A 20,180-nucleotide genomic window follows, 5' to 3' on the forward strand; every position below is an offset into this window, starting at 1 on the left:
TAAAATCCTGGTCTGTAGATCAAGGGCATCTTCCACCATGGTCTTCAAAGAAATCACTAAAGAACATGGCCACTATGTTAAGCCCTGGTTGACAGTGTAAAAAACGATGCCATAGAGAAATTAAATTTCAAAAATGCTGATCTCAAACAACTGCAAGGGAAGTCTGAAGGGAGCTTTGAGTGTTTACTACCTCTGAAAAAAACCAAAAGCTTTACTAAGCCCTTGGGTCGCGTGATGGACACACAAAAGAGGGCTCGCCCAAACCAACAGAGCTATAACTGGCAGCTGTGCCCTGCCCGGCTCCAGTGCACACATGGGCGACAGCAGGACCAGAAGACCCATCTCCAAACGCCGCCCAGCCCAACCGCAGGAGCAGCCGCACGCCTGGGCTCTGAAAACCACCCATGAGCCGTTGCAATGGCCTGCTCTTGCACGCGCAGAACTTTGCAGCCCTTGGGCAGAAGAACATGCTCTTCTCATGTGTGCTTTGCAGGAGTCAGGAAACTTGAACTTCAGACCTGCCGCTGGGAACGCTCACGCTCATGCATATGGATGATTTATCCCACACGCACTGACCTCAATGGAACAAAATAACTATTCCTGGGCTCTACGCTAAGCAGAGGTAACCACTTGCAGGACCAAGGCCTGTAGGACTTGTGCTTTTCTCTCCAGCCATGGGGCAGATGTCCTCTTTGGAGGGCTCTGTTGGCCCCTCTTCTTGCAGACCAAGAGCCGCCAGCCCTGCAGCTGGTGTGGAAGATGTGCGCAGGAGCCATGGAGCTGGGCAGCCAACCATGCCACCGTCAGAGCAACGGAAATGTTACACCCCCAGTGAATCAAAAAATGAATAAGAAATTATCGGAATAAAATATTTATGGATGGGCAGTAAGGGTCTTCTATGTTTCTTTTTCCAGTACTCTTAAAAGCAGCGCCTATTCAAATTCCTGTAACTCCACAGCTATTTCTGTATCCAGATCCAGGCAGCAATGGCCAAGAGAGGACACGGAGGCACCGGGGCACAACCCAACATAACCGATCTCCTCTGCACTTCTAGAGAGTGGAGGTGGCACCGGCACCCGCATTTCTGACATAAGGGGGAGACGAAGGACTGCGGGACAGGCAGAACATTTATTCTCCCTTTATCTTTTAATTCCAGAGGTATTTGGGGGAAAAATAACACACACAAAAGCAAAAAAAAAAAAAGCTGATCAAGAGATTAAGTGCTCTGGTATTTCAGATCACGTGAAAAATGCACAGTTTTGACTTAATACCCCGAGTTTCAGTTTAGCGCTGATCTAATACACAGCAAATTTTGCCATGATACAACAACTACAGAAGCCGTTTGCTCTGAAAAAAAAAGGTAACAACAGAGTAGAAAGGCGGGCCCATTGTTTTAACACTGCATTCCAAACTGGATGGCGTGAAATCTGGTTCTGGAAACCACTCGCGGTGGATACGAAACAAATATCTTAGTGCTAGGAAGTGCTGTTTGCTTTCCGTGAAGAGAAAGCCTGTCTTACACATCAAATCTGTGATAAGAAATCAGGATGCTAAATCTGCAACACAACTGTGTAAACAACGTTTTTTGGTGTCTGTAGTGCTGACTGAGGGGAGGCTGGATGTGACATTTCGTTCACATCGATTTAAAACATTTCATTTCAAATTCTGAAAACAAGTTGCTGGAGGAATTACGATGTGCCACAAAACAGTACAGATTGCTTTTAGTTTTGGTTTTTACTTTTACTTTTCAGTTACAAGTTTAAATCTTGTTTCTACTGGAATAAAAAGATTTTTAATGCAGCAAAATGTTGACGTTTTCTCCCAAATTATTTCCTTCTGGGAGAGAGCGGAACTGAAACAACATAGTGAATATGCCAAATGTCATTTCTGGCAAGAACTATAAGGTGCATGAGTATTGGAAAGGTTACTTCTCTTTTAAAGGCAAAGGAATCCTACCCCTGGTAGGGAAAAATCTTCTAGAGAACAAACATATCTCATGTTAATGGAGAGGGCAGGTATCAGGACACTCAGCCTTTATACTTCGCTCTGCCACTGTCAGTGAGTAAATTGCTTAATTTCTTACTCACAGACTCCCCTTCCATCAAGAACGGTATATAATATACACCTATCACACTCAGATGGTGTTAAGATTAATCAGCGGTTGTCGTACGTTTGCAGGTGACAAGGTACAAAGCCACCGTACCGGTAGGATAAATGCTTCTGCCCTCAGCGCCTGGGCTTTCAAGGATGGCGTGTGATTGAGGCTAATGACCACCAAAGCTCGGGAAGCATCTTCTGAACATCGTCCTCCTACGTTCAGCTTGCAGGATGCCGGGGAAGCAGAAATGAGCTGGTACTAAACTATGCTGTGGTATACAGTGGATGCTATGAAGAGGAAAAGGAACAGCATGCACCGTAAACGATGCACACACACACACACAAATATAAAAAAAAAAAAATAGGAGAAGAAAAGCAGGAAGAAATTGTTCCAAATCCTTTGAAATCACTATATTTGCTGAAACTTGGCTCTGGAAAAATCTCTCTCACAGTGGCAATAAGTACTCTGCCTAGATGGACTTTCTAACAGCCTCCTGAAATTAGAGGAGTACAAAGAGAAAATTAGCAGGATTGTGTCGGAATAATTTTCAACAATCAAAGGAACGGAACAGCATCTGAAAGCACTCAGCGCTTGAAGCCATGCCACATGCTTTTACCAATTTCCAAACCCAAAGCATAGATGCTTTATGACTTCAAACAACACACTCTCAAATACCGACTTGGTGCGTTACAACAGAACACTCCTAAGATCAGCCGATTATTAAACAATCATTGCCTCGTGTAACTCGGTATTTTGATGACTTTAAAGCAAAGCCCAAAAGCTTACGTCCATTTGTAACTCAGCCCCCCAAGCGCTGGGATAGAAATGTGCCGTAACCGTTGTTGGCTCATGTGCATTACAAGCACTAGCGCACACTGCCTCCGACTGTTACGCACAAACTGGAAGCTGTAACTGGGTTCAACTGCTGTTCCCACTGGCTACAGGCAAGCGGGTCCATGCATATGGAAAATAAAAGGTCAATATAGCACCTAAACAACTGTGGAGGCACAGCAAAGGAGCCTACCTCCAACGCCAAATAAAGCGGCCGTTTACTCGCAGAACTGATGACACAGTATGGCAGCGCCGTTCCGAGTAATTTCCCAAGAATCTCCCCAGACCCCACAGGTCAATGTGACAAGAGAGGATGCGAAGCCTCTTCCACCCATACCAGCTGGCGTCGTGCTCAGAAGGCGCAGGGAAGCATTTCACACAATAAAACCACACTGACCTTTCACTCGATCACTGTGGACCCGACTGCTTGCCTCTCCACTGCTTTTCCATGCTCCTCTGCTCAGGAGTTTGGGGTAGGAGGCAAGCTCCTTCCCACCCACCTGGCCAGCCAGTGCCACATCTCAAATCACTGCCACGCGCCAGCAACGCTCTGGCTGGAGGCATTTCACCCATCTTTCACTGAACGGTACCCTACCTCCAATTACCTCGTGTTTATCGCAGAATAAGAAGCACCCCGACAAGCATGCAGTAACTTCTCACCTCGTGTCATCCTGCTCCCCTGGCAAAGCCCTGCTGATTTGCCGTTTGAAAATCAAACTGGAGGTAACAAATGCAGGAAGCTAGCAATCATCTAAAATACACTCGCAGTTAAAACCAAGAAGCCCAGCTGTAAAACACACTTTCATTTGCTGGAATAAGCCCTACAAGCTCTTGAAACTTCAATCAGAAACAATTTTGTCTTCAAGTGTGGGAAGACTCCCTTAAAAGTTAGAGGAAACAGAATTGTCACATTCCTGCATCGACAAAGGGATAATAACACCACAAAACTATGCACTTTCAAGGGCTACCAAATAAAAACCAATCTGGGTGCTGAACAGCATCTAAAAGCCAGCAGACAAGGTTCGCTGGGCACATCCCTCAATTATTTGCAAAGATCTAATCTACGAATGCTCTTAAAAATAATCCTCTAGAAATCACATCAAGCACCTTGTCTCCGAAACTGGGCATTAAACCTTGAGGTCAAATCTCATCATTTTTAATAAGAATTCAGGATCAAGATTTAAATAGCACGCGTAATGAAAAGCATGGGAATTATATCTGTCCCAGAAAGCGGCAGAGAAATCCATTGTTAAATGAATATATATTGTAATTCTGAACTCTGCCATGCGTGTCTGGGCTTTGCATAAAAACTAATTAATTACTAGATTGTAACGCGGTCCTGAGGAGATAAACAGGCTGGGCTTCAGGGTGTCTCTCGGCCTTGCTTCCCCTGATGCTGCCAAGAGCTTGAAACACGTCCTTCCCTCGCAGACCCAACACAGATAAACACCAAAACCAAAACAAACCAGGAGGAAATAGTACTTTAGGTTAAAAAATATGTATGCGTTGCTTTTAAAAAAGTATTAATATGTTGTATTATTGTATTGCAATAACGAAATCAAAGTATCAAACGTGGAGGGGCCACAGATGCAGGGATGTCTTACCGTGGTCCCTCGCCATCCATGGGGATGGCTACGGTGGACGGCTGCTACCCGATGGCGACGACCCCGAGGCTGAAGCCGCCAGCCCCATGTCCCTTCCTCAGGCCCATTCTCTCCAAAATGGATGTCAGTCTATAACTACAGGCTATTTTTGTGAACCGAAGCTGCTTATTACTAACTTTTGAGGTGCTAGGTGGCAGCAGAGTGTGTTTCGTTTTAGAAAAACCCTAAAAAGACAATCTAAAAAAAAAGACAAATAGCGTTAAGCTAATGGGCTATATAAAAGTGTCAGTAACAAATGATCAATGCCGTTTAATTTTAAGGCAACAAAAATCCACAACCATCTCTAGAAAACTTGTTCTTTGAAGAAAGCTCTCAGATACAAAAGCCATAATGAAAACCTTCACTGTTTTGGCACTTCGATCCATTACATCTGTTTGTGAATAGCAAAAACTATAAAAGAAAAGTTGTGTAATGTGTTTCTCTGCAGCTTTATTTTAGTATAGCCAGATGTCCTACTCTTGTCAAAACATTTACTAGTAAATATTCAGCAGAATCAGAACCAAGCCTAGAAGTCTGGGCCAGATCCAAACGCTGTCAGTCCCTGGAAGATTCTAACTTAGGAGTTACAGATGAGTTTTTTTCTGGTATTCTGGAGGAAAATCCACCCTGTTCTCATCTGTCCCCGAGGACTGCTCACTTCCCATCACATATCTGGAAGAGGTAAAGCAGCCAACTTCCACCCCCTGGGTGCTGGAGGCGGCTTCTGCAGTGCTCCCAGACTCCGGAGCTCGGGAAGAGGCGACAGGGTTGCCCCGAGGCCGCAGCTCCAGTCACCCCTTCACGTGGCTTCCCATTGCATATTCTGGGGATATTATTGTTTTTCTGAGTAATCTTTAAATGTTGGGGAGGATTTAGAGCAAGCAGAAAAAACCCAGATACGATGACAACATATTAATCCATAAACCAGTTAACTTCAACAGGAAACGTGGTAAGGATGAAAATTAAGTTGATGGTATTGAAGCAATCAGCTGTAATTGTTTCTTAATTAATGACATGAAGTTATAAAGCGTGTTACAGGGAACTTTGTCTTAAGGCTGGGGAAGATGGAAAAATACGAGGCAGAAGTCAGAGTTAGACATGTATTAAGTTATCATAAATGCGGGCTTAAACGCAAGGAGAACACAACAGAAGTATTTTTTTCCTATTTCTGTGCACATAGCATGGAAGTTCCAGGGAAGGGGAGCTCTCCTTCTCGCAACAGCTCGAGTCACATATCTATTACAAAACAGTTGCATGCCGAATTCATGAAATTTTTGTCTGTAACCTTATCTCAATGTATCTTACTCTTTACCGGACGCCTGGGGGATTTTGCCAGGCTGGTGTCGTTATCTGCCTCAAGTCCTATATCTTGTCATGCATAGCCCCCTACGGCACGGCACAGGAGACAGACTGCATATTAAGACAATGTATAGAAAAAAAATCATCTACACAGAACTGGAAGACAACTTGAGCAGCCCATGCCTCCATGCTTTAAGGACAACAGCATACCGTAGATACGAGCTATGTAGTACCTCTATTACAAGGTAGAAAACATCCACTTACAAAAATAGAGAGTCCTTGATTCAGCACAGCAAAAGGGAATCCTGGAATAAGGTCAAGAAGCCTGAATAATGTCTGTGAAACTAGTGAGGTTGCTTGAACTCTCTTCATTCTTAGGACACTCTTGAATTTAAAAATATCTTTAAATTTTAACAAAACTTACTAATGACAAGTAATTCCCAAACCGGCTATGCCTCTATCAGTGAGCAGGCAATGAAGAGGACTGCTGGATGGCACACTTTTCACCATCCACATTGGTAAAACAAGGTGTAATCTAGCTTCTGTGTGAACTCAAAGTGATTTTTTGAAACCTCCGTAAGGGCCAATGAACTTCATATGGACTCTCAGGAAGAACAAAACATTAGGAGCAGTCAGACAGATCTTCAGTAGCATAAATCAGCACAGGGCTCAACGGCAGAGGATCTGACAAGCTAACTCTGCCTTTTCTCTAGGCAAAATGTGGTAAGCAACCCTTCCTTAAAAGCCTGATGTTTATGTGCTTTGAGGTGGAAAGTTAAAAAGAAAAAAAAATCAAAAGCTTTATTGTAGGGGGGAATCCTTGTACTGTGTTTTATATTCATGGAACAAAGAAACTCAAATCCACTAGGAAAAAAAAAGGTCTATATTTATTCTAAGTAAGCCACTTCTACTCAGGACAAGCAGTTTCTTCCACACTCGATATCATCTTTAACTCATTGTTTCTCATCAAATGACTAGTGGTGATAAGAATTTCCTGAGATAACAGGATTCTATTTCTAAGCAGTAATAATAAGTATTATCAGATGCTACTTGGCATTCGAGTTTGCAAGAATGGAAGAAAATTCCTCCACCCAAATATCAGATGTACTCATTTTGGCCACTGTTAAGTTACACAAAGGAGCAAGAACTGGAGGCAGCCCCTTTCCAGAGTTGTTCAGTCAGTCCCAAGACCCTCAGATGGGCAATGGTCTGGGAGATGCTAAGCATCAAAAAAGTCCATTTTCTGGTGTCACATGTACCACCATGTCTTATAACTGATTATTCCTCACACAACACCATGTTAACAAAACACTAAGGCCTGGAAAAGGAGAGAACACCAGAATTCAGGTTGCTTGTACAACTTTCATTCTGACTGCCTTGTGGTTTTAAAGTACATTTCCCTATCTGCTTCCACGAGCAAAATCCCTCTATTTTCAGCACCAATGGACTGTAGTTGTTGAACAAGAACCACTGCTGCTAGTGGTGGGCGAGCCCAGGCCTCAAGGACACACTTCTGCTGAAAAGCCAGAGCTATTACAGTTCTCTGGGGGCACTTCCATCGAGGGTTGTTGGGGTTTCTTTCAACGACACGTTTTTAACAATAAGAAAGTGCGCCACAAGCAATAATGGACAGTGTGAATATTACATCCACTTTTATGGATGAGAAACTGAAATAAACCCCTGCCATAGACCCAGGTTTGTATTTACCAGAGTACCTTGCATTACACAGTGTATTTACTCAAATATTACTGTATGTGGTTTGCATTGACTTCCATCACAGGCGGAAATGTGGAATACAGAATTTCTGCCCACCCTTGAAATCACTTAACCAGCCTCATGCGGCCACAGCCGAGATAACTTGGTTGATGACGAAACCTTCCTTTCCTTCCCCAAATTCCCCCCCCATTTCAAAGACCCCTTCCCACCTTTGCAAAAAATGGAACCAGCTTTAGGCTCCCCACCAGTGCTACCACCCTTCTCCCACCTCCTCCGCTCACATCGTGTTCCCCAGCACCCTGCCCACATCCTGCTGGACCTTCAGCAAGAAACACAGACCACTAACCCAGCAGAAAATTCTCCAGGTTTTTGGCTGTTAGGTTGTTCGTGGTTGGTTCAGCAACTACAACTGGGAGTGTTCCCCAACTCAGTGACTCAGAGCAACGACCAGACGTATGCATGGATGCGCAGCAATAGGGTCACGTTATCTCCCGACTGCTGCAGGACGTGCAGCTACTGACGTCAGCTCCATTTCAGATCATACGTACTCTGTTTGAACCATCAGGTGCCCTATGCTGTGAATTCTTCAGAGCAGAGACCCTCCTTAAAAAGGGCTTGGTCCAAATCCAGCACACAGCAGACACCACCGCAAACAAAAAAATAACGAGCAATCAACCCAACTGGCTGCTGAAGGCACAAAGTTCATCCTGAGTTTCCCTCAAGTGCTCCTGTTCCTTTTCCGTTGAATGACCACAATATCAATGGGAAAATATGAGAATGGAGAGAAAACCACCATCCCAACTGGCCAGTGTTTCACAGGAAGGTGCTTATTCAAGGTTTTCAAGATGAACTATTGCGTCAAACGACCCATGACCGTGTCCCACTCCCACTGACAAATAAGAGTGTGTGGAGGGTCAAGGCCACACATAGATACTACAGTGACTGGAAGGTAAACACTTGAGGAATTCTTAGAGGAAATAGTAATTATGGGTAGCATCAGAGAAGCCTCATCCAAAGAGGACACTAGGGTGCCACCCAGAATGTAAGTCAGGAAGTCAAAAAGCTGAGAGACTCATGCATTAAGCACTGAGAAGTATTATGTGACAGCGCTGGCATTTATCGGCCATTAGACATATCAAAGGGCCTGAAAGAAAACAAAGAATATGAATGGCTTGTTTGGCACTGCAAACAGTTCTGCTGTTTCGCAAAGGACAGACAGCTTTGGTGGCACAAACTGACACGTAAGGACATGATTTCCCACTGGATAATGACAAATCCTGAAGCAAAAACTCTATCAGAAAATGCCTCAGCTCACTTGGCCTTGCAATTATTTTTTTCCTCTTTTTTTCTTCTTCATCTCAGGGCTGCCACTTTCGGGGCATGTGTTGAAAGCTTAACTGACTCATAAATGTCAGTGCAAACTTTAACCTATAAAGCCAGGCATTAAAATTTCATGGCACTGGCGCTGAAGACAGCAGGCTAGCGCAGTTACAATGCTATGGAGCAGAGGCAGTGCTTGGGATTATCAGAGAGGAATTCGGCGGGGTTGGGAAACCTGCGTTTTACACACAGGCAAGACACTGCCATCCTGTATCCTGGATGTGCCACCACTGCTGCCTTGTCCCCGTTAAGTTTCTACATTTCATGATGAAAAGCCAGCGCAACTCTGCACACTGCCATAGCAGCTTCTTCTCTGGCTTTCTGGCCAGACTGTTCCCAAAGACACCACCAGCAACTGTGGAGGGCTGCTCCTCACTCTTCATCTAGCCCGTGGTATTACTTAATATTTTTTTAACTGTATTCACAGAAGCACAGGATAAAGAACAGCCGAGCAAGCAGCAGGCTGGGCAGCAGAAACGATGCTTCACATTATTTCCTTGCATGGGAATGTCCCGTGTGAGCACCGCAGCCCCACGGGAGAGATGGATGCCACGCATCAGGATCGCCATGGTCTTCTGAACTTGGGGTTTCCTGGAGGCACCGTCAAACACCTTGTTCTGCCACAGGGAACACAGATCATGCAATTTGAGATGGTTGTAACAACTTAAAATCAAAGTGGCCGTGAAGGACAGGAAGGTAACCTTACTTCTTGCAGTGCCTAAGTTTGAGGGCCAGTTGTCTGAGCTGATCTCATCTTCCAATTTTACTCTGCACCCATATTCACCTAACCCCGCTTCTCCCCCTGCGCCCCGGCAGAGGACCCTGCCCCTGTCCCCGGGGCGTGTTAGAGAGCATGTGACACGATGTCAGCTGCGTTAGCTGTGCTCACTTCGTTTCTTTCAAAGGTTGAGAAATTGCCCCAAATTTGAGAACAATAACAGGCACGCTCCTGACACCACAGCAGCTCTGCTGCAAAATTCAGCCCCTTTTTGTCCAAAACAGAGCAAGAGGGTATCGCGGCTGCAGTATTGTGGCTCTGCTTTCTTTCAAACTTAACAACCCTCTCCATCTCCCGCTCAGACGTGGCTCCACAATTTTTTGCTGGAACCGGTTTTTTTCTCCTTTTCATTCGCCCTGAGGTAAAAACGCACCATGGAATGGAAAATTTCAGCTCAAACAAATTTAAAATGTGGGAAAATGACAATCTAATGGAAACATGATCTAAACTAGGGGGTGCTGGACAAGTCTAACTGAACACAGCACCAGCAGCTCCACCTCTAAAGCATATTTTGACCCACTACATAATTAGACACAACTCCATAAACAGGAATTATGTAAACCACTCCGCATATATTATTTTCAATAGCCCCAGCTATTCGCTGGATACATCTTTCCCACATGGATCCGATTACAGAATCGTCACTCAAACTCTCTGGGATAGCCAGAAAAGAAAGGAACGGGAAAGCCAAGATGACTGCGAGCACACTCCGACTTAGCTTCATTGGGACGGGCATCACAAACCTGCTTAATTCTTAGCAGACTGCTCTAAACGTCTTTATTGCAGGCTCTTGCCCTAAAATTTCTTTAACCCCTCAAGTCCGCACCTTTATCCCACCCGTAGAGAGCAAAATCCATTACCTGGGGCACCGCTCACCTCTTCAAAACAGCCTGCTTAGAGGGAAAAGTAACGCTGTCATACTAAGATATCACAACTGTATATTTAAAAAAAAAAAACAGAGGAACTGTCAAGCTGAGTGGTGCAATGAAACTGAACTGCTTCTCTTCCTGGAAGACTCATAAACCTGCTCAAAAAGGCTATAAACCGGCGTTTCCAAAGACACCACCCCCTTGTATGGCTTGGATTATTTTTCCATGCCAGATGCACGTTTAACAGATTAATACAAACACTGCAGGTTCTTAATATACTCTGTTAATACCGCGGCAGTTTGTAAGCTATTTCCCTCAACACGCGACGAGTTCCGTTTTCAGCAAGGCCGTGTGAAGAAGAATTCCTCAGTGGCAGTTTGCACAGTGCAGAATCAAAGCGTTAAGGATCATCGTTTGGTGGTACGATATCGTTTGGCCAGTGATTGTGACACGAAGCCCGAGGATGTTTCACCTCCAGACCCGTCGCCACCCTGCTGCGTGGAGTAAAGTCCACTCCTAGCAAACTCTCCAAGGGTCTGTGTTGTGAGTAGCAAAAGGGATGGCACAGTATATGCAACTTCATACAAAGCACAGAAGTGCTCCTGCGTACTACAAAAACACTGAGGTTTTCACCAGGTGAATACAGATTTGTATCCCATTTACTTTTTAAAGAGAAAAGCTGCACAAGTGCTTCCACGGAACAGGAACGCATTAAGAGCGGCTTCTTTGGAGCACATTGCACTTGGCTTGATGGAGCGGTGGAGATTCTTCTCACTGAACACCATCCTGTTAGCAAAGACTCCTCTCATCAGCCTGCTGAAGTAGTTCCCTAATTTCTCACCATCTTTCACCAATTATTCCACACAAGACAAAATCAAGAAAAATGCTCATTTTTTCCACAATGTGTTTTCACAGCAGCTGCAATGGCCTCTCTTGGGTGCTTTGCTATGCTTGAATCCAAGATTTGGAGTCTGCAATAAGAAATAGCCATCCAAGATGCCAGTACAGTGTACACTGGCCTACAAGTCCAGTATTTTGGAAAATCCTAAGCTTTTTGCATTTTTCAAGGTAATTTTTGCAATGTTGCTTACGCTCAGTCCTAATCTGTTGCTTATAAATACAACGCAACAGTGCTTTACAACGGTGAATCCCATCATTTCAATCAAACCGCAAAACAAGTGGCAAATGACAAAGTATACTTTAAAAAGTTACGTGTTCTGCACATTTACAGATTCGAAAAGAATATCTTTTGACCAAGAAAGAAGAAAAAAGCTCATATATCAGAGGAAAATAATCTAAACTTCAATCACATCTAAAGCTCTGTTAGCAGGTTTGTCGTACGACCCTTTTGAATTTCTTGTACACTCAGCAACTGGATCTGATAGTAAACATCAAACCGGGAAGGCGGCTTTTGAAAATCCAGGCTCAGCTGATACAACTCTTTTAAGTCAAGTTCAAAGCAAATTTTGAAGTCGAGATAGCGCACTACACCTGAGTGTTTATGACATTCAATAGGAGAAATCTGCAGCTCTGCACTGCAGCGTACCCTGGATACTCCGTCCTAGCTCTCATCTTCTCTGCTTTACCTCCCCCCTCCAAAATTAGCAGAGCAAAATTAACAGAGCTAAGTAACTCATGACAAGTTTAAAGCAACAGCAAAGGAGTTTTACTTTGACGTGCTAGAGTAAGCAATATGTAACACACAAAAATCAAGGCAAAACCCACCCTGTCCTGCAGATCAGCATTTTACACTCACCAGAAACTCCACAAAGCCCCACACATTTTGCTCGAACAGATGCAGTACAGCTGCCCTGTGAGCTCTCTGCTTTCATCCCAGAGCAAAACCTCTTCCACCTCGCTGGCATTCAAATCATACTGCAAACTGCCACCTCTGCATCTCCTTAAGAGCAGATAAACACCGGAACTCTTTTTAAGAGATACGACTTAAGATATTCTTCCTAAAATAACACCCTGTTCTGCTTTTACTGCTGATGGTAAAACTTGCATGAGTGTTGGTTAGCATGACAGAATTATCACAGTGTACACCAAAAAACTCAGAGCTTGTTTGCCATCTCTTGATTTCTATCGTAAGCAACTTACACTACGTGAGCTGCAATAGAAAATGTTACCTATAGACTTTTTTTTTCTGCTGGAAAATTGAATAAATAGAAGGTAAAAGTCACCTGTGCTGTGACACTGTAACATACTATTAATAAAGAATGATTTTCAGCAAATCTGCCTTATCACCACACACCAACAAAAGAAAAGCCATTCCAACAATCTTCACAAAATCATAAGAAACACTCCAGCAATGACTTCCTAATTTTCCATAGGATGATAGCCAATATTACAGGAGATGGTCTACTTTCACGCCCTCTGAGTGAAGAAGCAACTCTGAAACAGCCACATCTCTGCCTTTCTTCGAGAAGCAAGTCAAAGCCTGACCCGGGGAAGGATGAGGGCAGCCGCATGGAAGCGGAGGATGCTGAGCTTTATCCAAACTCCTCGCACAGTGCTTCCCCAGCCCTGCAGCCAGTCTGGGGACAGCAGCGGTAGGGGCTCATGTCTGAAGTCTTGGGACACTGGAACTGGCACTGCTCGGAGAGGGAAAGGAGGAAATTGTTACGGAACCAGCCTCTGCGTCCCACCTCTTCCCCCAGCCAGAGACCTCCAGAAAGCATCACATTTAATAGAGCACAACTCTCTTCCCAAGGCAGTGTAAATTCAAATCAGGACTGACCAGATCATTTCAACAGAAATCAGGATGAAAGGAGAAAAGCCGGTAATTAAACAAAAATCCTGCCCAGAAGACTACAAGTTACTTTCAGATGAGTAACCAGTATATCCCTTCCCAATGTTTCAATACCAGTATGACTGTATTTTGAGAGAACACAGAGGACAGGGGATCATGCCTGATCTGGAGCTCTTTACATCTAAGCGCTGCAAAAAACAAGGGAAAGTAAGATCATTCATCAGCTTCTACAAGAATACTGGAGCATACTCTTACCTTCACAAATTCTGTCCAGTCGCTGCCGCTTGACTTTGTGTTTATCCACAAGTGCCATTCTTGATGGTATTTTGCAACTTTCTGATTCAAAAAGAAAAGCAGTCCCCTAGGAACTTAGGAAAACTCACAGGAATCGGCGTGCATACCGCCACTGTCGACCCTGCAGAAAAACGGAAGGATTCATTAGGATTTCCAGCAGACCAGGTGAGATCTGACCATCTCCAATGGGTTTCTGGAAGGACAGCTGTGAGTTCAGTGCTTCCAACCCCAGCGTCCCACCGGTCACACATCTCATACTGCACATGAAGCTTACAGCCCCTTTATCTTCCCCACGATCAGAAAAAAAACAGCGCTGTACCCAAGAGCTGCCGAAGCGCTGTACGGCCATCCCAGTTTTATTTCTGCCTTAAAAATCTATTCCTAGTAGATAAAATCCATTAAGCTATTTTGTAGGCTCACAGACACTGAAAGATTATTAGAGAGTATATAAAAAAGGGAAAGTAGCTTTTGCTCTTCCAGTACTTCGCACATATACACGCACTGAAACCACTTTCATGTCTTATTAAGCCTTGCCCTGTAAAAGTCATCCACGGACCTTGAATGTGCAGCTAGACCTTGGTACGTACTCTAGCTGCCACCGTAGCCTGTCCTTACCTTCCTAAGGACGACTCTGGGTGCCAGAGCTGTCATTTGTAGCATGCACACTTTTAAACGCTGATGCAATAAAGCAATCCGTAAAGAGGTATGTGAGGCTGGTTGAGAAGAAATGCTCTGCAAAGGGAGAACAGCAGGATTTTCTGCATTTTGGTGATACAGAGGAAGACCCTAAATGGATCCTCTCAGGTCTGCTCCTTTTGTTCCTACAGAGAGCCGAAGGTTCGTTCAGTCCCTGAATGCTCCGTCCCGAGCTCAGGCTGCAGACCCCGAACGTGCCACTGCGGTACTTTTACCCAAAAGCTTCGTTGTGAAATCCAAGTACGAGCTTTTCAAGTTTCACAACAGCATTCGTGAATCAAGACATACAAGAAAAGACTTCATGCTGACAACTGAATTCAAACAATTCAACACTACATGCACCAATTTTTTACCCAGTTATGCCATACTACCAGTGATTCAATGTCCTCTTTTTATATTTTAAGGTGAAGAGCTACAAACCCTCCAGGGATGGATCCTGTTCAAGAAGCTCCTGCCCCTCACCAGCCATCCATCACCCTTTTAAGCCCACATAAAGGCACCAAAAGAGCAGAATTAGTGAAAAGTTGTGATTTCTAGGAACAAAGCAAAACACCATCCCATTTTCAGAGGCCTTGCAAAGAGAGAAGGGGAACAGAAAGCCAGGCACAAATGCAAGCGCAGCAAGAAATCTTTCCCTGAATCACCATCTGTATTGCGTTGCGAAGCCTCAATCACTCTGCCGACAAATGCCTAGAAAGGGTTAAAAAAAAATCTGGAAAACCAGCAATAACTGCAAACTTGGTACCGCCCGTTCAAACTGACCCCCAAACGGCTCCTCCGTGGTAGAATTTTCACACTGCATTATCTGCAAACAAAATTTTCACGCCAAACTAAAAAACTGCTAGGTTCACATAATAAAGGATGCATGAGAAGAAGACGCTGCGAATCAGGAAAATCCAGGCTGATGTCCAAGAGTTGACCTTGGTCAACGTCTATAACCTCGACTTCTGCTTCTCCTTCCGTAGAGCGGGGATAGCAACACTTAACCCATCCTCTGGAAACACTCCAGGTCCTTCATGTTCACGTAGTCCAGCCAAGTGTTTCTACCCTATATTTTGCTCCTCCGCAATGGCGAACGGCTTTCCTAAAAACACACCGGCGAAGTAGCCGCTTCCCAGAAAACACAGTTAACAAATGCAGTAGGCGAGGCTGAGTACGCGAGGGGTGAAGGCTCTAACGAAGCCGCTGCCGACCGAGATGACAATTTCATGGAGATTATTGTTATTATTATAAATGGTTATCAATTATGCATCACATTGATAGTTAATTTATAAAAGGAAAAGGGTTGTGTTGGTACAACTGAATTCTGACTGAGGGAAGATAGGCGATTTCCTGGTAGTTAATGGCCAATTTCCCAGCAGCGCAACTGCAGCATAATCTCCGAGATTTATAGCAATAATTAATTGATTTTTTTTTAAACATAGGGATGCTAAAGAGCACGATTCCCACTCACATTAATAATTCATGCAACATTCTAAAAGAAGCAGAAAACTTCTATTCCAGAGGCAGAAGCTTGCTACAGTCAAAAAAATTCTTACAACAAAAATTAAACTGTTAGTGTAGCTGAAGTCAGAGTAGCTAACAGCATTTCCACGATCAACATTTAAAAGCAGACACATGAATTTTCACCTCTATTACATCCCACTCCACTTGCAGGGAGAAATACCAGCTTACAAAAAAGTCACGTCAGGAGAGAAAAAGTTAGCATTTTGTTCTGAAAACGCTCAAATGGTTCATTATGCTGGGGCGGCAACACCTTTCCCATTATTTTCCCCAACAAAATCAATATGCAAAGCGTATTTAATTTTGACAGAGTGCATCTTCTGATGGACAATTGCCTCCATTAAAGTTTTTTTCTCCTGCCATCTCAATTTCCTGCATTACTCCCTGGAGGAAAACTTTCAACAAAAGAAACTAATAACAATCAGAGAAATTACCGCTCATATTAACAGAATCCTGCTCAGCTTAATGCAACGCCGATGAATGAACTCCTTCCTAACGATGTTAACTATTCCATCTTTGTCTGACAGGTGTCCACGATGACATCAACTGGCAACAAAAACCCAACTCAGAAGACTTATTAAAAATATGGCAGGAGCTGCTGAGCAGGATTTGGCAGGGACGGATAAAATGGAGAAAAGCAGATGTGCAGGGCACAGAAACAAGTGGATATTCCCCAGCCTTCGTTATGAAGCTGTAATTAAGAAAGCAGTTCTTCCATTTGTGGAATGGAGGACACAATTAGTTGCACACCCAACTTCAATCTACCCTCAATGATTTCTCCATCCAACCAAATCTCAAAACAATCACCAGGCTAATTGTCCCCACAAGAAAATAAATACAATCAGGCTAGGCAGAACAAAAATCACGGTCTGCAATTAAAATACAAGAAAATCTCATTGTGTAAGGAAATTTGAGAGAGGGGGGTGCACACACAAAAATTGCACTTCATCTTCAGCAAGATTAGGAAACAAGTGAAGTGATTTACATACAGTAATTGCATGGCCATGTTAGCCTCCAACAGTGTCTTTCAAAATGTAAATCTTCTTGAAAACCCTCGGACACAATGATAGCCCAACAGTTATTTATGTATTTAAAGAAGAAATGTACTTAAACACAAGGTTTTAGGAAAAAAACCAACTCTGACGTAACACATTTAAATAGCTTCTTAAAACCGCCCGTTAAATACCACAACCCAGGAGACAGAAAAGGAGAGCAGAGAAAGTTGTGTTAGGACTTATTTTTCCCACTTTCAATGGAAAACAAGAAGAAAGAAAAGGTGATTTTTCCAAAATACAATGCACTGTTACACAAAAAAAAAGAGAAAGGTGACCTCATGAAGAATGTGTTGTCTTCTAAGCTCTCTTTCAATTAGCACTTTTTGTGATCTTTTCACCGCACATGTAGGTAGCACAGCGCCACAAACAGGGACAACATCTATTTTAGAGCATCCATGGTGGGCATCCATGGTGGGCATCATCATCAAACCATCGTGGCACCCAGCTGCCGCTCCATACAAAACCGTGTCTCGCATGCTCCATCTCTGAGCGCAGCCCCACGAAAGCGGAAGGGTGTTCCCTACACCCTGTTTCGCAATGAGCCAAAGGTGATGCAGCACAGTAGGCTTCGGTGAGCATCACGAAACTGCACCCGTGAGCCCTGCCCGAAAGGCAGCTCATCGGCGGGGATGCAACACCACCGCGATCGCTGCCTTGCAAGGTGTGAATGAACGAGTGGTACGAATGCACCATTTCTGCCAAATAATACATGGTCGTAGGTTAAGTGGGGCTCCTCTTTAACTTCGAATACAAGGATCTTTCTCAACAATCAAAAAAAGCACATGCACACTCCCAGGCTCTTAGTGGAGTCAGAAACCTACTGCTCACAATTTCCAACTACATTTTCTGCCCTCCACGAAATACAGCATCAAGAAAATGGAGATGCCCTACTACTGAAAACTTCTAGCTCCATGAACTGCAAAAGCTCCCATTTCCAAACAGAAAAGGAAAATATTTGTCCTTCCTAACACCTAAACTGGGTTTCCACATGTACAACTCCTTACTTCAACACGGGAAAATCCAGTCAAAATGTTTTGATGATACCGTCATGCTTTTCCCAAGCTCTCAGGAAAAGAGAGGTTTCCGGAGAAGGTTTTGTGTTTGTGATTACCACAGGACATCAGTCCTCTCAGCTGGGAGCAGATCAAATGGTCCGTAATTGTGAACTTAGCATCTGCCAGTGCCAAGGGCAGCTCTCCCTGCAGCCTCCTCTACGTTAAGGTCCAGTTTTACAAAGCTCGATCTCACTCAAATTGAGATTTCCATGCGGGAACAGCCCTGAGAGCTGTGACCTGTTTAAGCCCAGCATTAGCATCACCGGGCGTCAACTATTCGGAACTAGCTGGCCGTTTCCACAGCCGATCACTTCAGACGTCAGCAGCTGCCGTGGGGAGGGGCAGGAGGGGCTGAGAAGCAGCCCCTAAGAAAGGAAACGCGGAGGAAATAAAGAAGGAGCCACGCAGAGATAATGACAGGGGAGGGAAGCGGACAAAGGAGACGGTACAATGCGGGAGGAACACTTTGCGAACACCGTGTCATCCTTCCTCCCTGCGCTGGCGGCGCATCCTTCGGTGGGATGCCCTGCTCAGCCCCCATCACCTTCTCCTCTCTCCAAAGCCCTGGCACAGTCGCGGGGGAGGAGGGAAGCACGTGGAAGGGAAGGGACAGACAACACGATCCTTCCTGAGATCTTTTTTTTTGGATGTTTTAAACAATAAAAGAACATGCGGAACTCACAATGTCAAGATACCATTAAGCCCAATAGCCCAGCAGGAACCAAAAATTGATTAAACATTTATACGGGTAGTGAGAACAAACATAGATTTTCATTAGCCAAAATAAAAAATAGGGTTTTTTTTTTTTTTAAATGCCTGAGGGATGTAAACCCTCACACTTAGGAAGAGGAATCACACAGTTTCTCTGTGGTCAGGGTTTGGACTTCTGCTCCATTAAACGCTCTCAGCCATTGCATGGGAAATAAGATGCCGGGGGGGAAACAAAAAAAGGCCTTTTCCCAGTTTTTGAGTGAACTACCTTGTCTGTAAATCGAACCTCAGCTGGACCTCCAGCACCCTCAAAATAGTGAAGGCAGGACTCTTGCTACAAAACCATTGTTAATTAGGATTAATGCTTTTATTAGCCATTACTATGATTTTACTGCCACAGAGCATTCAGCGATGTTTTGCGCTAAAGCTTCTCCGTGGGAATGACTGGATGCTGCCGTGGGTGGCAATAAGTAGATTTTCTCTAGGTGACTCACTTTTTTCCTGCCCAGAAGCCTAACAACCAAAGTCTTGCCTCTCCACTGCCTACCTGGTGCCTTCCCTCAAAAAACCCACTCACTGGGTGCCGCAGCCTGGCAAAGCAAGCTGCAACGCAGCAGGCTAAACGTGCCTTACGGAGAGCCGGCACTCCCACGTTAGCACCTGCTGACGGCAAATAAAGAGCTCTTCTGCTCTTCACCCTACAGAAAAGGAAAATAACATGCTGTAGGAGTCTTGCGCCGAAGAACTGGTAACAACTTTGAGGAACTTGCTATTATATGAGTGAACAAAACGTACCATAACGGCATATGCGCCCGCACATCTGTTGCTAAATTAAACATGCTACATAACGATGCAGACCACATCTTAAAACATTATGCAAAGAGATACAGACTGTGCTAAAATAATAAGGCTTCAAAGACAACACAGAGGGCGTGATCTCGTGTTCCTTTCAGCCCTTCAAAGTCACGGCGAGTATACCTCATCAGTTCTACTCCACCAAAGCTATCAGTTGACTCAGTAAAAGAAGAATCACAATTATACATCTATCTCCCCCTCAAAGGGGAAAAGAAATAATCATATGAGTTTGTAGCATTTCCCTTCCTCTGCATCTTAATGACGCAGAAAGCATGAGAGAGGTTTGGATCTGGACTTTTTTAAAAAAGTTTCTTCAAGAATTGTATTTCCAGTTACAAACTGTGCTCCAGAGTGGGCTCTCATTAGCTAGAAAGATGTTACTGAAACGACAATATTCAGGTTGCCAGAATAGCCATGGTACAAAAGAGAGGAGAGTGAGATCCCTGGATTTCTGCTTCTATTTTATTTTTCAATATTTTTTCCCAATTTTATTGTCCAGCATTAGTGCCTAGCTCTTGGCTTTAAGAAAAGACGACCCGGGCGTGCTCCCACGTCAAGTGGTAACAACCCTCCACAGATCCTCTGTGAGTTTTCAAGGAAAACTAGGAAGTACCAGAAGAGGCACTCCTTTCATTCCTAAAGCTA

At 44.2% G+C, this 20,180-nt stretch overlaps 1 protein-coding gene across 7 annotated transcripts in view; it reads right to left on the bottom strand.

Moving 5' to 3' along the window:
* Positions 1 to 20,180, bottom strand: part of CTBP2 (C-terminal binding protein 2) — a 130,883-nt gene that overhangs the window by 44,445 nt on the left and 66,258 nt on the right. For all 7 annotated transcript variants that reach the window (XM_086752296.1, XM_086752301.1, XM_086752299.1 and 4 more), the window contains exon 2: positions 13,622 to 13,781. In XM_086752296.1, the coding sequence (XP_086608422.1) occupies positions 13,622 to 13,679 (58 nt within the window). In that variant the 5' untranslated portion in view covers positions 13,680 to 13,781. The remainder of the gene's footprint in view (positions 1 to 13,621; positions 13,782 to 20,180) is intronic.

The sequence above is a fragment of the Chlamydotis macqueenii genome, chromosome 7, assembly GCF_036417535.1.
Source record: "Chlamydotis macqueenii isolate bChlMac1 chromosome 7, bChlMac1.mat, whole genome shotgun sequence".
In the NCBI taxonomy this organism is placed as follows: Eukaryota; Metazoa; Chordata; class Aves; order Otidiformes; family Otididae; genus Chlamydotis; species Chlamydotis macqueenii.